The sequence below is a fragment of the Camelus dromedarius genome, chromosome 1 (genome assembly GCF_036321535.1).
Source record: "Camelus dromedarius isolate mCamDro1 chromosome 1, mCamDro1.pat, whole genome shotgun sequence".
In the NCBI taxonomy this organism is placed as follows: Eukaryota; Metazoa; Chordata; class Mammalia; order Artiodactyla; family Camelidae; genus Camelus; species Camelus dromedarius.
The window spans coordinates 84715057-84736336 of NC_087436.1; the positions used below are offsets into that span (position 1 = coordinate 84715057).

A 21280-nucleotide genomic window follows, 5' to 3' on the forward strand; every position below is an offset into this window, starting at 1 on the left:
GGGCCCTGACTGTATGTCTGCTTTTGGGGGGGGGGTGTAATTAAGTTTAATTATTTACTATTCATTCATTCATTCATTTTAATGGAGGTACTGGGGACTGAACCCAGGACCTCATGCACACTAAGCACACGCTTTACCACTGAGCCATACCCTGTCCCCTGTATGTTTTCTTTCATATCCCAGCACCAACAACAGCACCTGGCACAGACCAAGCTCCTGGTAACTACTGTATTTGTTTACTGATTGACTGGATAACTCTTGCCCTGCCCTTTTGTTTTATACATGCGATTATCTGAGGCCCAGAGAAGTAAAGTGACTTGCCCACGGTCACTAAGTTAATTAGAGGGAAACCTGGCCTTTGAAACAGGCTTAACTTCCAGTCATCCTTCCAGATTATGTACAATTACATCACTCCTTGCTTCTGATAGCTCCCCCAAGTGCCTGAAAAATGTTGGCACTCTTTAGCCTTTCAAATCTCTCTTTGTAGTCTTGCCTCCCACCACTCTCTGCCATGCCTGATGTTCCTGCCACCTCAGTATACCATGGCTCTCACGCTTGCTTTATCTTTGCTCACTCTGTTCCCTACCTCTACAATACCCTTCCAGTCCTCTCCATCTTTCAAAACTCTACCCAGCTTTCAAGATCCAGCTCAAATATCACTTCCTCTGTAAGCTACCTCCTTATCTTTCTTCATTCTCTCCTTCACCAAAACACCCCTTCCTCTGAGTTCCCACAGCACTTCGACCTTCTATCGTAGCACGCTTTACATTCTGCCTTGTCTTTCTTCTTTATTAGACTGTGAGTTCTTCATTTTTATATTCACTAGCAACTCCACAGTGCCTGGTATGAACCTCTGGATCTGGGAAAGGAGGAGGAATTCAGGGTACAAGTGCTACCCTTCCACGTTCAATGTGACTCCCCACGGGGCAACACACCTCCCAACATCCCAAATGACTGTCCCAGAGACACAAAGGAAAAAAGCTGGTTACTGCTAGAAACGGGACATGACATTAAACATGACAGCACATGAAATCAGCTAGTGAATTGTAGAACATAAACCCTAATGCATTCATTCATTCAACCTGCAGCAATGCAAAAATGCTACCTTCTTTTCTCAACTAGAAACTACAACCAAAGTTCACATTCAAGTGACTTGTACTCCCCCCTCAACTTTGTTCTTTTGGTGCTATGTCCATAGTGCCCAGCCCAGGGTGCACAGTACTCAACACATGTCTGCTTACATAAGATAAACTGGGTTTACAATGACTCACTGTAAACTGGGGTTACAATGAGATGTGGATGGTCATGGTATTTCTCATTAAACTTCATACCACAGTTACTTATGTTGCCCTACTCCAAGGTAACCATTCAAAGGTTGCTCTCTTGTTTTGTTTCTCTGTACCTAGGATCAAACCTGAGTTGTTCATAACAGACAAAAAGCATAGGAAAATGATGATCCAGAAATACTTCTATAAGGAAGTGGCTGTATATCTTCTCTAAGCCTCCACACCACTCCTACTAAAAGGATAAATTCATGTACATTACCAACTAGTATGGACGATGAGATTAACTGAAGTGTCAGGGGTTGCCTGACAAAGTTGTTCACGAGTTGTCACAGATAACAAACTGATAGTAACTTAGCACGCTGTGGGCAGAAAAAAGAAAGGCTAGATCTGAAACTGCATAACATAACAACATAACACCTTTAAGATGTTCATTTGAATGCCTCAAAAGACTGGGAATAGACTTACCAGATGACCCTGGAATCCCGCATGTATCCAGAAGGAACCCTACTTCAAAATGACAACTGCACCCCAATGTTCACTGCAGCACTATTTACAATAGCCAAGACATGGAAACAGCCTAAATGTCCATCAACAGATGACTGGATAAAGAAGATGTGGTATATTTATACAATGGAATACTATTCAGCCATAAAAACCGACAGCATAACACCATTTGCAGCAACATGGATATTCCTAGAGAATGTCATTCTAAGTGAAGTAAGCAGAAAGAGAAAGAAAAATACCATGAGATCACTCATATGCAGAATCTAAAAATAAATAAATACATAAATACATAAATACATAAATCAATCAATCAATCAATAAATAAGTAAATAAATACAAAACAGAAACAGGCTCATAGACATAAAATACAAACTTGTGCTTGCCAGGGGGATGGGGGGTAGGAAGGGACAGACTGGGATTTCAAAATGTAGAATAGATAAACAAGATTGTACTGTGTATCACAGGGAAATGTATACAGGATCTTGTGGTGGCTCACAGCAAAAAGAGAATGTGACAATGAATATATGTATGTTCATGTATAACTGAAAAATTGTGCTCTACACTGGAATTTGACACATTGTAAAATGACTATAACTCAATAAAAAAAAATGTTAAAAAAAATGTTCATTTGAGCTGCCTATGTTGATTAGGAAAACAAAAAATCTCCACTAAAAATAACAAATTTGGTCCTGAGGTTTTCTTCCTTTTTATCATTGCCAGTTAAAGACTATTATGTCAGAAAACTAACAGGAAGCCCCCATTCTGGCGCCAGAGCTTGGCAGCACCCAATCCTGGCTACTTCTTCGTCTGGGACATAAGACACATCCATGGGTAAGAGATGGTGACTAACAGCTCATAAGCTCTTTCTTCAGAACACGGGCTAAGTAATCTCTCTTCACGGCAGTTCTCCTCCTTCCAAAACGAATACAGCCTGACAAGCTTGCTGCTTGGTCCTTAAGGTTCATTCAAAACTTTGCAACAAGAAATATATATCGAAGTACCCACCCAAATGAGCACCACATCTCTTTTATCCCAGAGTTACAACTGTTAATGTCTAATCATTTAATGTGCTCTTCTCAGAACTGAATAAAGCTAGAGGGTCTCTGACCTATATAGGACAGACCCTAAATAGCAACATTATAAATGAAACCAAGCACCTCTCCTATATACACACACACCCCTCGCATAATACCTAACACGCAATGACTTAGACGCAGACCTTGCAACATACGGTAATTGCCATGGACTAAATGGTGTTTTAATGGTTCAAAGAGTCCCCATTTTCTTGAGCACCTAACCCATTAGCAGGGAGAGATTACAGGCAGTGGAAAGAACTCAGCTCAGTTACTTAACCTCTGAACTTAGCCTTCTCATCTGTAAAATGAAGGGATGGTCTAGAACAACACTGCCTAAGAGAAATATAACGCAAGTCACATAGGCAGGTTTTAATTTTCTAGGAGGCACATTTTAAAAAATTAAAAAAAGGTTAAAATTAACTTGAATGATGTTTTTAGTCAATCTAACATAGCTAAAACATTTTTTTCAACATGTTACCGGTATTTTAAAATTATCAATAACATATTTTACTTTTTTTTTTTCATACCAAGTGTTTGGAATCTGGTGCTTATTTAAACTTAGGGCACATTCCAATTTGGACAGGCCACATTGCAAATGCTCAATAGCCACAGGGGACCAGTGGCTACAGGTACAGACAGCACAGGTCTAGATGATTTCAGATATTTCTCTTGACACTAGAAGTAATTTTAATAAAGGGAGTAAGAGATTAATAGATGCAAAGAGGCTTAGAAAAACTGTAAGGTATTTTCCTGGATATTCTCAATCTATTTATTCTCATTCAAAAGTGTTTTTGCTTTTTTTTAACTTTTATTTTTTAACTCAATAGAGTTGGATCTGTAAACAATCAAGTAGGTCGTTTGATCTACTACTTTCAGACTTACCCTGTTCTCACTAACAGAGCTGCTGTCCTACAAACGGAGAGGGAATCTAAGAATCTTTGAGACAGTGTAACTGCAGAATGAATGAGGCTTCTAAGAACTTGTAACTTGAAAAAACTGTTAAAATGGGAGTTCAACAGAAATGACAAAGAAAGTTATGTGACAGCCACGTTATCTTCCACATATTAAGATAATGCTATGAAACACAAACGTGCACATGCTTTTGGAATTGCTTCTCTAATTACTCAACATCCACTGAGAAAGATTCACGCTGCTCCTCCCACACCGTCTCGCTTATTAGTCCCTTTGTGATCAATGATCTGCCTTCGCCAGATGGCTGGTCTGGGTTAAGAGTACAATATGAGATCAGAGAACAAAGCAAAGCTAACTGGCCTTCCCAGGAACTGAACCTGTGACCCTGACCTCATTAACTCTAGAAAACAGTTAACCCATCACAGACATGCCCGGGCAGCTGCATCAGAAGGCGCGCCAAGCAAGCCCCCTCCGTCTGTCACAGTGATGCTCTGGTAGAGAAAAAGTCACTCTATATTTATTAAGAACTTTTCAAAAAGAAGAAAACCTGGAATGCAATCATTTAGGACAGCCTGGAAATCATCAGCAGTGTCTTACCAGCTCTGTTGAACCTGTCACAAGCTTCCCTAACTAAGAGCATCAGCTGTGGCCTCGACCTGAGACCATAAATGGCTTTGACAATGGGGTTCTGATGTTTCCTCTTCCATGGGAACCATGGACTATCCTTTTCATTTCTCCCAAGTGAGGAAACTGTGGGTTAACAATTGTACACAAGAATTTTCACAGATTATTTAATGAATCTGGCTTATCCTAGATTTCAACAATAACTAAGTTTCTCTGTTGCCCCCTCTCCCTGCCTGCTCCCCTCCCCCATTAGTGCCGGCCAATCGCTCTCCAGGGACTGGAGCCAGGCTGTGGACCTCTGGGTGGGTTGGTCTTACCCTCCCTGGTGAAAAGACCAACACATTTTTTTGCAAGTTTCCCTTCCCTTCTTGTTCCTGGGAATAATTTTTCTCAGCAGCTGGTATCTGCTCTAAATTCTATTCTAACAGCCTGTCTCTAGTGAGCTGAGTACTTACTTCCAATTTAAATACTTCCCAAAGTGTTTCAGGGAGGCAACTTCTATATCTTTTCCTCAAACATATTTAAAATAGTACCAGTTTTGGAAGCAAGTTTATTGAAATTTCCACGTAAGCCCCGAAATATACTATTTGAAAAATTCTACAAATATCTGGAAGAGCTGGTGATGATTTTAAAATCTGACTGAAAATATTTCTGCACTTCACTTTTGACAATTTTAAATGGCATCACCTTTCCACATATAAACTTACTAGACTATAAAAGCTATTATATATGGTTGTTCTATTTGGCTTCTTAAATATTTCTGATAACATTAAGCATTTAGTGATTAAAGCATTTAACAACTCTTAAAGGTTTTATGCAGCTTCTATATTTCCACAGTTACTTAAGATAATTTTTAAATTTATGGATTAAGAGTTTGTAATTTTGCACTTCTCATATAACTTCAGAAACCACACATATATGTAAATCTAAAATATGCATATGTATCTGTCTCAAAGGCACTAGTACAAGTATATATCTAAATTGATTTTGCTCTTTTTATCTCTAAGAATTCTCACATCAAGAATAAAAGTAGTACAAAATGTAATGGGAATCCAGTGTACCTGCCTAAACAAAGAAAAATTACAGTGACCATTCAATAGCTGGAATATGCCTTGATGCTCACAAAAACTATACCAATCCACTAGGGGTCAAGTGTTAGACAAAAGGAATAAATTAACAAAATAAGCATAAAACATAAGCTTATGACAACTGTACACAATTTCGTTAGGGGCAAAACGGTTTTTTGAGGGCTCATCTAAGGGTAAAATCTGATGTCCAACAATAAGTGAAACAATATACTCACTTTTATCTAATCTTATGAGAAATGATGACTGATGAAAAGAAGTATGTGGATTTTCAAACCACATAAACCATGAAACTGTTGTTCTTTGTCTAATAAGATTATCATGAGCTACACAAGCTCTAATATTTTAAAAAAATTATCAGTTTTGAAAACCCTAACCTTAATTCAACAAATAAACTACACATACCATTGAAAGTTTAAAGCCCCATGTACAGAGAAGCTGTAATGCAAAAGCAGGAGCATATCTATGTATCTTTAAGCACCTGGTAATTATTTTATTTATAAGATACACTCCTACATGTCAACAGCAATATGCAAACTAGACACTGAAAGAGTCTGAGTCTGGAAGACATGAGTGTGAAAAGAAACAGTGAAATTTCCTTTCCACTGTCATGTAAAATTATCTACTTGTGTTTCTAAGTACTCCTTATAAAATACAGTTCCTTAATTCTTTCTCACAATATTTTTTAAAGAGGAAGAAAGTCCCAGAACTACTAAAAAATTAAAATTAAAATACTGCTAAAAATTTAAGAAACACGTGCAAAGAACTGAAATACAAAAAAAAAATTAATAGTACAATTAGTGGTGGTGTCTTACAAGTACTTAACAAAATAAATACTTTCACTGTCTGGTGATTTTGAAACAAATCAATATAATATAAAGTACACTTTGTAGCTCTTAAGTCTTCATTTTGTGCCTGAACAAAAGCTGACATTCATTTGTAATGAAGTCTTTTTATAGTTACACAGCTATTTCATGTCTCTTCTGAAGATATATTAAAACTTCGGGTGCTCAATAAAACTGACCAATTAATTGACACTGTCATAAAAACTTGAGAAGCTATTCCAAAATATTTACATCAAAGTCAAAGTGAAATACTAGTCTAATACTAATGCTACCCAGTATGCTCTTACTTTACTAACTTCAAAATTTTCTTCAAATTGGTCCTTTCAAAGGAAACTACAAAAGATACACCCCAACACGTAAGTTCTCAAGACGCCATTCAAATTTATGTAAGAGAAGGAATGATGTATCTTCAGAAGTCACTGTGAGAGAACATCAGAACAGAGGGTTGGGGCTGAAAGTGCAGAGAGCTTTGGGGTCAAACAGAATTGTTTGAATTCTTGCTTCATCTCTCACTAACTTTATGACCTTGGGCAAGTTCATAAAACCAGTCTGAGTCTTAATGTTAATTATCAAATGGAAACACAAGACATCCTTACAGGGCTGTTGCGAGCACTAAATTAGATAACGTACACACACAGACTGCTCAGCACAGTACCTAGACCATAGTAAGTACTCCATATACAGTTAGAATTGCTAAGAAATGTTTAAGAATCTATTTTCAGTATAATTTAATATTCAAATTCCAACTCATGTTGTCAATCATTAGAAGGGGAAAGTATAAAGATTAAATGATAGATTTTTCTTTAACGCACTTATTAATCTGATTATCCTTTACATTAGTGCTTTTCAAACTGCAGGTCCTGACGCATTAATGGGATGTGAAATCATTCAGTGTCTCTCATCCTAAATTTCTCAATAAAACAGAATGAAAAATATAAGAATGCACCGCACATAGGAAGTCTAAGTACTGATTCATGATTTTTTTTTAATTAAACACATTTGTAATGTATCAATATACTGGATGGCAAAGTAAAAAGCATCTCTTATTGTGGCCCCCCCAAAAAAGTTTAAAAGTCACTGCTTCATTATAAAAATAAGAATAAAAATAATTAGCCGACACTGAATGCTTAGTTTCTACTAGACTTTGTGCTAAGTACTTATATTTATTCATTCTCATGTTCAAATGTAGTCACCTGCCTCCAGAACTTGCATATTTAACCACTTCACTAAGTAGTAGCTTGTAAGATATAACTTCTCCTTAAAGTTATTCCAAAGGCAGGCTTTTGGGGGGTGATTAGGTTTATTTGTTTATTTTTATTTAAAGAAGGTACTGGGGAATTAAACCCAGAACCTCATGCATGCTAAGCCTGCACTCTGCCAATTGAGCTATACTCTCCTTCCCCAAAGATAGACTATTTCATGAGGCCTAACTCAAGAGAGATTTTCTGGAGGTGCAGTGTATCTTGGAGAAGACAGTGTGGTTCAGAGATGAAAGCATTAGGCTTGAGGTCCAGCTTCTGTCCCTGGCACTGTTGCTTCAGTAGTGAGGAGCTGGCAAGTCATTTAATCTCGCTGTGTCTGGATTTCCTCACCTACAAAACGGGAATGATAGCATCTGCCCTGCCTCCCCACAGGCCACTGTGAGAAAGTATTTGCACATATAACAAGTGAAATGTTCTACTGTGCTACTCAGTTATATGCGATGATGATTACTACGACCCAAGGGGCCCCATTCTTTATGGAAACATACATCACACAATCAAAAAAGGAAGATTACCAGGCTTTTATGAACTGTACTTGGAAACAGTCCGCACAGTTCCTGGCACACAGTAGGCCTTCAGTAAGTATTGATTAAACTAAAAGAAGTAAACCAATTCGATCTGAATGTATGTTCTATCCATTTGCATTTTATTTTTCATTAACTCATTCTTTCCTCAATTATTTATTGAACATCTAATATATGCCAGACTGGATAATTTCACATTAATTTCAATTAATTTTCCCAAAATTGTGTGAGAGAAAATTAGAAAATACAGCCTCCTTATCTAGCAATAATAATAACTTACATTTACTAAAGTGCTTCATAGTTTGGAAAGAACTATGTGGAAGCTTTTGTTTCTCATACCAATTACCTAAGTATGTCAGGTTAGTAATATTATCTTCCTGACTCCAAATTCAGCACTAAATGACTGCTAAGTCTTTAGAGTGAAAGTTTCTCCATTTCAAATCGCGTCTGGAAGAAAATACATTTTAATACTGGAAAGGACCAATCTAGTAGCCTGCTCTTTTTCCTTTCACATATCTGAGTTGAAGCAATGCAACCATTATCACCTATATAAGATGCATTTCTCACAATGCTTCTTTAAAAAACCTTGCCTTTGAAATTTTTTTCTTACAGGTTATTTTCTGTTGAATTTATTAAACTAGGATTCCGTTTTCCCACAGAATAAAGGCGGGAGTAGTGGAAGTGTCTTTCCTTTGTTGACTTTTTAAAATTACTCAAAATTGATTGCTGTTTTCAGATTCCTGACTCACATACAATGCCAAATACTTGTTAGCCATTTTATATATAATTCAACAACTACTATAGGTGATTTTTACAGGGAAACAATAATTTAATGACAATTTGATGAACTGAAAATTGGTACAAGATATTTACTAAGAACCGTTTACTAAAATTGCCTTATCCTTTGTATTCTAACCACTCCCTCTCCATCACCACCACCCCCAACACACACGCACTCCCTCACCTACCCCAGATCAGTTTCCGGGCCATTATTCTTAAAACCATATTAAAATTTCACAACACATGGTTGTAGTTGCTAGGTTTTCTCCCCACTGTCACCCCGCCCAACCACGAAATTAATGTGTCTTTAAATATTTATTTTCTCTTAAAATGTAGAATTCAGAAAATGATTACTATGCCTCTATTCTGAGAACATCTAAAATGTAAAAGTTTGCCCTTCTGTTTACTGATAAGGATGAATAAAGCCATACCCCACCCACCGTCTCGGTAGGGTTAGGAGGTCCAATCTCGCCACTACAGAGCTCTGCAAGAAAGGACGGTAATAGAACCAGGAAAACCATCGCAAGAACCCCTGGGAGAAGATAAGGAAAACACATTTTACACCACCAGCAGCGTGCAGTTTCCCAGCTCCAGCCTTTGTAAACAGGGAAAACCTTTGTCTTGCCTCAGAGCCATCAAACTGGTGGCTCATCAGAACTGGGGCAACAAGAGTTGGTGCGAGATGGCCTGGCAGAGGTTAAACAAAGCAATGCAGCTCTGGCGAGGGGAGGAGGCTGAGCCGGGTCAGCGTCCGTGATCCCAGACGGCGAGGTCTCTCTCTGACCCCGGCCTCTGCCCGCACCCGAGCCGGGGACCCCGGGGCAGGACGCCGCGGCGCGGGAAGGACAGAGGGAATTAGAAGGTCCCACGCTCTCGGCAAGTTCCCGAGGGCGCACCCCGTCCTCAGGTTCCTCGCGTGGGATCCAAAGCGGCGCACACGACGCGCCGGTTCCTCGGGGAGGGTCTCCGCAGCACGCGCCGGGACACCGCCCCGAAGTCCACGGCCCGCCACGCCGAGCCCACACCCCTGGGGCAGCGGCAAGATCGAGGATCCCGGGGCGCCGCGGGGGCCTGGCCCGGGGGGTCGCGAGGGGAGGGGACAAGCCCGCCCGCTGCACCCATTGTCTGGCTCCGGCTGCGGGCCGAGAGGGCGCTCACCTGAGGTCCTGGTCAAGCGCCAGGGGTGGCAGAGCGGCCGGACGGCGACCCGCGATCCTGCGCGGGCGGCGAGCGCGGATGCACAGCCCGCGGCGGCTTCGCAGCACCAGCAGCCTCCGCAGCAGCACCGGCAGCGCACCCGCCTCTCAGGCGGCCGCGGCCTCCATTGCTCTCCCAGCCACCGCCACCGCGCGGCACTGCGCGCCCGGCCCCGCGCGGCGTGGTCACATGCTCCGCCCGCGCCTCGGGCGCTCGGACCCGCGCCGCGGCCCCGCCCGGCTTCGCCGCTGGACAGCCGGGCCCTGGCGCGGAGCAGCTCCGAGTTCCCTTTCGCGCCCTCGAGGGAAGACGCGCGCCGGACCGCTCCCTTCCTTGAGGGGGGCGGGATGCCCAGAAACCTGAGCCGGGCACCGGGAAGGGCGTGGGATTGGTCAGTGCCCTCCCCACCCCTGCGGGGGATGGCCCGAGGGTCGGCTGAACCCTGGGGTCTGAGGTGACTATGGCGGGCTCCCAGGGAGGGTCACTTGGCGCAAGAACCCGGGACCACCCCTCGGCATGCAAATCCAGCCGCTGGTACCTGGATCAGCCGGAGACTAAGGAGAGCGACCTGGACTCCAGAGGGAGTTTCGCCCTGCAGAACCCCAACAGTGAGAAATGGCATTGGGACTCCGGAAAGTCAAACAAGTTGAAAGATGCCACACAGAAAGAGGCTCGAAACTGCTTTGCTGAGTCGCTGTATGTCTGAACAAAGTTACACTGACATTGAGCATTATTGGCCCCAGCCATGATGAAATTAAACATTGACTTTGAAATTTTAATTTCAAATTTTAATTAATCATAATCTTTTCCTTTTATGGCCAAACTGGAAGCACTGAGACTTTTTCTCCATGTTTTGCAGTGACTATTTCGATGGAACTTGGAAATCAGTTTCTGGTGATCTTTTCTTCACTCTGCCTGCAAAGATCCTAAAAATAATTCCGTGTCATTATTAAACAAGAAATTGAAAACAAAGCAAAAAACAAAACAAAACAAATCATCTGTGACAAAAGATGCAGATGAAGGTTAACCCTAATAGGTATTCCATCTTAAGTCAGATGTCCCAATGCCAAAACAGGACTACTCTAAATTTAATGCAGGTACCTTACTTAAAGGAGCAACTTTGATACAGGGAGAATCTAGTGCTTATTGCCTTATCCAGCTGGGTTTTTCTAGCTAAACATTTTAATTAACTACTAGAGTAAAATATGGTTGTGTATTTTTGTAAATATAGGTATCATTGTTCAGTGCTTGCATATTCTAAATGATGTCTGCTTTATTTCAAATAAACATAATGAATTTTATAAAGGGTTAAGCAAGTTCCCTTTGATTTGATCTAGCAGCACTAGAAGCCAAAAATTAAATGTGTAGAACCTATGTAAATGGAGTCTTTTCTTGACTTATTATAGTCTTGCCAAAGACATGAATACACACTCTATAAAAATTCAGCTTTACATAAATCAAGTGTAAGTCTACTGTCTTTTAATTTTGCAGGGCAAGGAACACCCAATTATACACTCTTAAAATACTGAAAGAGTTATAGAGAATTTATGCTCACATTAGAACTTTCTAGGTCTCATGGGCCTCACAAATCAGAAGTTATCAGGCACCACTTTTGACAGGTGCTACTTTTCCCCCTCACTTTGCAAAGACCTTGGTTCACAGTTACCACATGTGGGGCTACGATAACAGTGTGGCAGGCACATCAAAGCAGGTCTCAGTCCCCTGTTCCACTTTTGGCATGCAAGGGCATGCAAGACACGGATTTTCAGAGACCTTAACAATACAAAAGGAGGATGCAAAACGTTAAGAATTTTGAAAATCTTTAACCATTTAACTGCTATATTAGAAGTTACTGGTCAAAGAATATGCAAAAGAAATTATATAGTCATATTATGTAGTTAAACCAGTACTCAAGTGTGGATAATTTTTCCTCTAAGAGACATTTGGCAGCATCTGGAGACATTTTTGGTTGTCACAACTGGTTGGTAGGTGCTACTACTGGCATCTAGTGGGTAGAGGCCAGAGATGCTGCTAAACATCCTACAATGCACAGAACAATGCATCCCACAGCCAAGAATTATCTCGTCCAAAATGTCAGTAGTGCCAAGGCTGAGAAACCCTGAGTTAGACCCTGGACTTCCAAAGCCTCAAGAGTCTATATCCCACCATGTCTGCCACATCAAAATTAAAAACTTTTGTACTGCAAATAATATCCTCAAGGAAGTGAAAATATACCTCACAGAATGGGAAAATATACAGGTGGCCCTGAATTCTGAAAGTAGAGCATTCCTATGAGACCTTTCGTAAGTTGAAATAGTATAAAGCAAAGAAGCAATTACCTTAGAACAATTCTTGCTAATAGATGCACAAGATAAACTGAGATTAAAGCACAGATGCTCACAGACACAGTTCAAAGTTATGGCAGCTGGATGCTGAGATGCTGAGTGTGGTTCTGGGGAGAAGGAGGTTGGCAATGCCACTGTCACTGCTTGGGATGTGTGCCTTTTCTAGAACAGCTTGCTGCAAAACCAACGCTGAACACTTTTTGCTTTTTGCCTTTTTTTTTTTTTTTTTTTTTTTTTTTGTAAAAGCAAAAATCCTTCTTGGATTTCTTTTAGTTAGTAAAAACAGGTACTAATGTAGGACTTTGGTAAAAGTGAATGGCATCAAGCAAGCTTTTGAAGATTGGGGGATACCTGTATTTGCAAATCATATATGTATCTGATTAGGGACCTGCATGCAGAATATATAAAGACCTTGTACAGTTCAACAGGTAAAAAGGGAAATATTCCACTTTTAAGATGGGCAAAGCATTGTAAACTGACTATACTTCAATAATAATACATTAAAAAAATAAAATGGGCAGAGGATCTCAATAGACATTTCTCCAACAAACATATACAAATGTCCATTAATAAGCAAGTGAAAAGGTGCTCAACACCATTAAGCATCAGGGAAATGCAAATCAAAACCACAATGAAATACCACTTTACACCCACTAGGATAGAAATAATTTAAAAAGAAGATAGATAATAACAAGTGTTGGTGAGGATGTAGAAACATTGGAACCCTCACACATTGCAGGTGGTGATGTAAAATGGTGCAGCCACTTTGGGAAATAGCTGGCAGTTCCTAAATACGTTAAATGCGGAGTTACCATATGACCCAGAAATTCCACTCCTAAATATACACCCAAGAGAAGTGAAAGCATATATCCACACAAAACATGTACCTGAATGTTTATAGTAGCATTACTTATAATGGCCAAAAGTGGAAACAATCAAAATGTCCATCAACTAATTAATAGATTAAATGAAGGTGGTATTATCCATACAATGGAATATTCAACAATAAAAGAAATGAGGTACTGATACATGCTACAACATGATGAACCATGAAGGTGTTACGCTAAATGAAAGAAGCCAGACGCAAAAGAGCACACACTGTATGATTCCACTTGTATCAAATGTCCAGACAGGTAAATTTATAGAGACAGTAGTAGATTCATGGTTGCGGATGTTGAAGGGAAAATGGAGATCGACTCTTAATAGGTATAGGGTTTCTTTCTAGGATGATGGAGATGTTCTAGAATTGATTGTGGTAATGGTTGCACAACCCTGTGACTGTACTAAAAATCATCAAATCATACAATTTAAATGTGTGAATTTTATGGAGATATATAATTTATATCTCAATAAAGCTGTTAAAAAAGAAAAGAAAGCATAAGGAACAATATTAATATCTGATACAAGAGATTTCAAAGTAAAGAGTACTAAATGCTAAAATAAAAGGTACAAACCAACAACAAAAATAACAGTCTTGAAAATTTATGTATCTAACAATAGAAAATTTGAATTATTTAAACCAAAATGTGAAAGCAGTTATAAATCTGCTCTCATAGTGGGAGACTTTTTAACTTTTCTTAGAAATTGATCTCACATAGACAAAAATAAATTTTTAGAAAATTGACAGGCTTGACCTAAAAGATATCAAGAAATGTGTATCTGGGGGAGGGTTTAGCTCAGGTGGTAGACTGCATCCTTAGCATGCAAGAGGTCCTGGGTTCAATCCCCAGTACCCGTTCTAAAAATAAATAAACCCAATTATCCCCCCCCCAAAAAGAAATGTGTATCCAACAAACAGAAAATATGCATTCTGTACAAAACCATTTGGAACAGTCACAAAAATTTACCAAGTTTTAGTGCACCCCCCAAAAAACCTCAATAAATTCCAAACAACAAAATCCATGCACACCACATTCTTTGATTAAAATTCAATAAATTAGGAATTTGTAACAAAATCCTATGTGAAAAATTTAAAACTTCCTTTAAAGTAACTCATGTTAAAAATAGGGTGATCTTACTTAGTGATTCATCCAAAACAGTCCCAGCTCACACCTATTATCCAGACAATATGTATATTTCACTCACAAAAGTATCCCAATTTGGATGATAAATTATATAGTGACCCCAGTTTAAATAATCCAGAACTGAAATTGGAATCTAGAAAGTAATGACAAAAAATAATGACAAAATAGCCTAAAGTTCTTAGAGGAAATTTAAGAAAGATTAAAAGTAAACTGAATATATAACTCAAGAATGAAAGCAAATAAAAGCAAAGAAAGCAGAAGGAAGGAATGAAAGCAGAAGTTAATGAAACAGAAAACAAATCGGGGGGAGAGTATAGCTCAGTGGTAGAGCACATGCTTAGCATGCACAAGCTCCTATTCAATCCCCAGTACCTCCATTAAAACAAACAAACAAACCAACAAACCAAATTTACCACCCCCTGCCAAAAAAATAAACAAATCAAACAGTAGATTTGATCAGGAAAATTAAAAGTTGATTCCTAGGAAAAGGTCATTCAGTGAGGAGACACACAAAATAAATATTTCACAAGAAAAGAGAAATAATTAAGATATGGATTCCAGAAAAACTGAGTTTCCAAAACTAACTTAAGAAAGGAGAGAAAATTGGAATAGATCAATATTTTTAGAAGAAACTGAGAAGGTGGTCAAATATTTTCTTCTAAAAAATACACCTACCCAGGTGATTTCATAAGTCATCTCTAACAAACTGTTAAGGAGACAATTTCTATGTAATGCCAAGAGTTCCAGGGCATGGGAAAAGAGATTTCACAACCCATTCTAGGAAGCTAGGATGACCATGACAACAAAGCTAGACAATGCTGTTTCCCTACAAAAGATAACTAAGGGCCAGTCCCACCTATGAGTATAGAGGAAAAATCCAAATTAAATGCTAGAAAATCAAAACCAGCGGTGTATTAACAATAATATTACAATTCTGGAAATGGATAGTGGTGACAGTTCTACAACATTGGGAATGTATTTAATGCCACTGAATTGTACGCTTAAAAATTGTTAAAATAGTAAATTTTATGTGTATTTTACCACAAGAGAAAACAATGAACATTACAAGTGTTGGTGGACGACTCTCCATAGAGCTCTCATTTCTGTGTCATTTTAGCATAGGCATGGACAGTCTTCATTCTGTACTACCTTTTCAAGGATTTTTGTATAGCCTTGGAAGGGTAGAGATAGTGTCACCCTAGAGCAGGGGGCAGCTTTTGTTTTCTGTCCAATACAAGAAAGAGACCTTCTTCCAGGGCAAAGGTTGGCAGGTTTGCTTGAAGCCCCTTACAGGAGACTGAGGTTTCCTAAATTCTGGCTCCTCAGCTGTGATATAAACCCACTACAGTTGCAGTATCTAGCTAGGCCTTCTTGCGTGCTCCCTGTGGGATCTGGGAACACGATGAACTGGTGTAAAACTCACACCGCCTGCTGTGCAGTGACAACGAGCCTCGTCCCTGACCCAGAAGCCTCCTGTCTTCTGCTGGCGCTCATGAAGCTGTGGCAGGCTCCATGCCAGGCGACCAGCAGGGCAAAGTCTCAGAACACTCACAGTTCTTCAATCTGGGCGACAAGGATAGGTGATGACAGATGTGGCTCTTGGAGAAGAAGGGATGAAGTTAGGGGACAGGAGGAGCTGGTGCAGGAACTGGTAGTAGCGAGCATGCTCTCTCACCCAAGCATTGGGTGGCGGGGAGGACATAGCAGTCCCAGTCGGTCCTACCTGTTAATGAAAATACTTAGAGGCTGAGCAATGAGAGGTGGGGTTGAAACAAGCTGTCTGAACAGTATTCTCCTCCTCAGGTGGGACAGGAATGAGATGTCCTCATGACGATGCAGCAGCAAGCCCCTCCGCCCCAGTCAAAAGGCCACACACTGTGGCTGTTGAAACAAATGGTGTCAGCAGTAAAGACACAGGACTTTGGTTCAGGCACTTGAAACCAGAAGTCAGTGCAAAGCTTTGCTTATTGGGGATGTCAACTGAAAAAAAAAGAGAAAGAAAAGTACAACCCCTAGGAGTTGAGAATTTTGTTTTATTTGGTGGACAAAACTGAAGACTTAACTGCCAAAGACAGCCTCTCAGATAGCTCTGAGGGACTGCCCCAAAGAGGCAAGGGAGGCGCCAGGATATATACAAGTTTCTGCAACAAAAACCAGGTAGTGAAAACATCAAAAGATTACTATTAATTAAAGAAAAACAGGTACCTCGAGTTAATGAATTTGGTGCTTTTCTATGTATGGGAAGATGCAAGAATCTGGGCCATTGAAACCATTCCTTTGATATGAACTTCCGCTTTCCAGGGCCAGTGTCCTGGTTTCATCCTGAATCCCCTCAGGGCTCACAGTCCGGAGCGGCTGCAGTGGCTGATGGCTTGATGGCTGCAACATCCTTTGTTACTGATGTGGCAGGTGACATTCTTCACCCACACGTAGGAGCTGCTCTCTCCCTCTGTGCCTTCTGAGCTCTGCCTCCTTCTCTTTCCTGACCTCAGGAAAGTCCTGCTACTTTAAGGAACCAAATGACTGTGTCAAGGTTGAAGGCCATACACACTCTGCACAAATATACTTAGGAACTTCAGGGAGGGGAGGACTTAAATTTCTATGGCTCCCTTGGATATAGCCATCCAAGTCGCCATCCTACCTCGTCCAATGATGCTCGAATTTAACTGATGGGATTTGGGCAGGGTCCTGAATGGGGAAGAGAAGCTGATTTGACTTTACGGGTGCAAACTTAGGGACTAACTCAGTGTGCTGTTGTTGCTTGTACATCTGAGGGAGTGTTAGGAATTGAGGTGTTATGCTTCCATCCTGTAAGTGTCACAGAGGATTACCCCAATCAGGCAAGAGCAGAAAGTAGACATGTTAGTGGGACAAACTCCACTGCCATTTGTCACTAGTGGGTAAACCAGAATTTGGCATGTGTGTCTTTCCTTACCCTCTGATTTCAAAGTTTTCACCCTATAAATGATATCCAACTGGTTGGCTAGTCAGATGCCTATCCAAGCAGGGTGGCTGATAAACCTCAACAAAATTCAGAGGCTTGCTTTCCAAGTGAAGCTTCTTGGGATTAAATGGGCAGATTCACAGCCCTCTGTTCCTCGGGCACCCCAGAAAAAAGAGCTGTAGCTCTGCTCCCCTTCCCTCCTCTCCCCGACCAAAAAGGAGGTTTGGCTTCTTGTTGGACTTTTGGGGAACTGGAGACAGTATGTGCCTCACTTGGGCATTCTATTTGGTCCTTTATATCAGCTAACCCACAAATCAGCATATTTTGAGCGGGGCCCAAACCAATAGCAATGAATGCTCTCTTTGTCCCCTACAAAGAGCCTACACTGCAGCCTGGCGAAAAATCATACGGTCTGCCTGAATCAAGAAACTGCAGTGGCTGGCAGTCTGACCTGCTGCTGTGTCTGTCATTCCTGTCCACGTGCTACGCAAACAGAGCTCATCCACTCTTGAACCATTTATTTTTCTATGCTTAATACCTTCAATGGTCATTCCTGGACGTGGACTCTGCCTCGTACATGTACAAACACACAGACCAGCACAAACTTTTTAAAATCTTACTGATACGAATTCCCATGCTTCTCCTGACAGCTGAGCAGCCTTGGGTTTTGCCATGTACAACTCTCAAGGCTGCAGCTACCCAGGGACATAGCCCTGGTTTCTCAACCAAACCAATGTAATGATGATCCAAATCAAGTTTAACAACATACTCCACACTAGAGTGACTTGTGACCTTCATGCTGTTTGTATGTGGAAGAGAGATGGTCACGGACTCTTCACTGTGGACGAGAGTGGCTTTTTTGCTCATCTATTGCCCTGCTGGCAATGACACCAGAGATTAGCAGGTCAGTCTAAATTGCATGAGTCATAATGAATAACAGATTGACTTTAGACTACATCCTAGATGTCTAAGATAACACCCACTGCTCCCCGTGATAGTTACAGTTGGCTGTGTCTGGGATCCTGGGAGGCTTGATTGAGGTCAGCACTACTGGTTAGCCTCCTTCTTCTACTTTTGTAATCTTATTGATAGTAACCTTCATTTATGCTGTATGAGACACATTGAACAGGTTTGGTCCCAGCCTCTGTTGAGCAGGTGGTCAGTGGAGTGGCATACTCAAGTTTGGCCAAGAATGTGTAGGATTAAGGGGTAGATCATCCCTGGGAGAGGCAATTTGCCATGGACCCTGAGGAATCCCTCTATATTCTTGTGGGTGTGCCAGGAAAGACAAGGCCCTGACTGATCTTTACTCAGGCCCTGTCTCAGCACTGTGTTTGCAGTGAGCAACCTTGCGGGATGAAGCAATGTATCCTTCTGGGACAAAGGGCAGGCTTACTAATTGCTTGCTATAAAAGAGATGGAGTAACTAAGCTCAGTGTTCTTAGGCTGTGACACGAACCTCTGCGTGCTTAGTGGTCCCCTGGGTCCCTCCACATTGCCCCGTGGGGTTTGGAGAGGTACAGAGAACCAGTGCAAACATGATGCTATGCTGCTTGCTGTGCCGTGAAGAATAAAGACCTTTATCTCTGATCCAATAGTCTCTTATTTTATGCCAGCATTTAGGAAACAGTAATAGGTTAACTCATTAGCTTGCAATTCAGGTAAAATAAAATTCCAGACCTTTCCATTTGACTGTCTTTCAATTTCTTTAACACATGTTCTAGTGGAGTTCTGCATTATTTCTTGTACCAAATTTCAGCATTTTAAATTTTCATGGAATTTATCCATTTTATATATTAGCATATAATCATCTTCATTTAAAAAATTTTGATACCTGATGTATTTGTAGTGATTTCCCCCTTCTATGTTTTGAATTATATACATATATATATAGATAGGTCTTGTTTCAAATAAAGTTCATTAATCAGTCCTTTTATAGATCCAGCTGCCCCAATGCACGATTTTAAAGCTGTATCTACACCCAGCCCTTCCTTAAAATAAGAGTGGTATTAAATAACAATAGAAAGTAACAAAAAAGCACTAAGTGTGGTGAAAAAGAATATGAAAAAGAATATATGTATATTCATGTATGACTGAAGCACTGTGCTGTACACCAGAAATTGACACATTGTAAACTGACATACTTCAACAACAACAACAACAAAAGCACCAAGTGGAAATACTAAGTGAGAAAAAGGTAATAATTGAAATACAGAACACATGGGGGTTGTTGGGGCCTTGAAAAGAATGGTTTGACTGGAGTAATTGGAATAAAGCATGATTAGAATAGTTCAAGATGGAAAAGTGGGATGAACTGAGTATATTTAACCCCTTTTCAAGGAATTTTTGGTATGAAGGGTACAAAAAATGGGATGGTAGGGTTTAGGAGGGTTTTAAAATGGGCAAGTGGAAATGGGAGGTACGTATGCAAGTGGGAACAAGCCTACAGAGCAAAAATGACTGGAATGTGAGGTTAACTGCAGGAGTCTTTTGAATGGTAGAAGGAATGAATACTGATCACAACTAGATGGAATAGCTGGAGGAGAGACCCATCATGCTATACGAGGAGGGAAGGAAGTTCTATGGACACAGATGTGTTAAGAGATTTGGTGACTGAGAAACTTTTCTCATTCTTTCCATTTTCTCAGTGAAAAAAGGAGCAGGCTGAGAGTGAGGAGGGAGGATAGAAGGTCTGAGTACAGAGAAGGTGTGAAATACTTACAGGGTAGAGGTTATGTGTGAATTAACCAGGAAAATGTGTAAGCATTCTCACAGGGTGTTGTGGGCCCCTGATTTGCAGGGCCACACATTTCAAGTGAAAAGAGTCAGCATCTTTGATTTCTTTTCCTGCCATGTTCAGCTTCTTAGGTACAGGTGCAGAGTAGTTACAGTAATTGGATACAAGTAAGATTTGAGTTTTCAGTTCAAGGAAAGGGAGAATTTAGGGTATATGCAAGGAAATGATGTCTATGCTTGATAAAGAGGAAACTGAGAGTGATGGATTTTTAGACGAAGGGTAGGTGATAGAATCAATTGTCTAGAGATCGTCGAGTCAAAGAATTGGCGGCATAATAAATAGAGTGACCTAGAATAAGGAGTGAGTAGGATGGTGGAAGTTGAGTTTTGGAGGTAATGACAAGACCTAGAGTGGTGTTCTCAAATATAGGTTGAGTCCCATTAGCAGGTCATGAAATCAATTTGGTGGGTCAGTCTCTCAATTAGCATTTTAAATCCTGGCTGCACATTAGAGTCATCTAGAGAATCTGAAATTTTCTTAAAATGCCCAACACCTCACTCCTAGAGATTCTTATTTACTTGGACTGATGAAGGTTTCAGAAATCAGTTTCTTATTAAAAATTTTCAGGGAACTCCAATATGCAAGCCTGCTCCATGAAGATACTGACCTAAAAAGACTGATGATAGAAGTAATGGCAGTAAGTCAGTAAGTCAGGTACTTATATTTTCTAAGAACTGTAGGGAGGGGTATGAGCTCAGATGTGTGATAAATTGTAACAAGGTGAGGTAGCAGGTGGCATATTCAATGATAATTAATGATCTCAATAAACAGTATTTACAACAGAGAAAAACACACACACACACACACACACACAAAGTCTGTTTAGCCGTTTTGTAAATGGATTTCAAACATAAACTTTGACTTCATTTCTTGTATTTGGAACTAACTGGAAATAACTGAAAGTCAGAAAAAAAAAAAAAAAAGTGCCAGACATCTGAGTTTACAGATTTCTCCATATATCACCTGAGTTCAGAGATTTATCCATGCTAAAATTTGATTTCAGTAAACTGTACTTAATTTTAGAATTATGAATATTGCTAAAATTATTAAAAAATTATTTGTAAGAAAGAGAAAA

General features: G+C 40.2%; 1 protein-coding gene across 1 annotated transcript in view; it reads right to left on the reverse strand.

The window, feature by feature from the left end:
• Positions 1–10717, reverse strand: part of LOC135322057 (uncharacterized) — a 116802-nt gene extending 106085 nt beyond the window's left edge. The window contains exons 1-2 of the mRNA XM_064489314.1: positions 10581–10717; positions 10057–10454 (exon numbers count right to left, since the gene is read on the reverse strand). Coding sequence (XP_064345384.1) covers positions 10057–10454; positions 10581–10717 — 535 coding nt within the window. The remainder of the gene's footprint in view (positions 1–10056; positions 10455–10580) is intronic.
• Positions 10718–21280: the final 10563 nt, after the last annotated feature.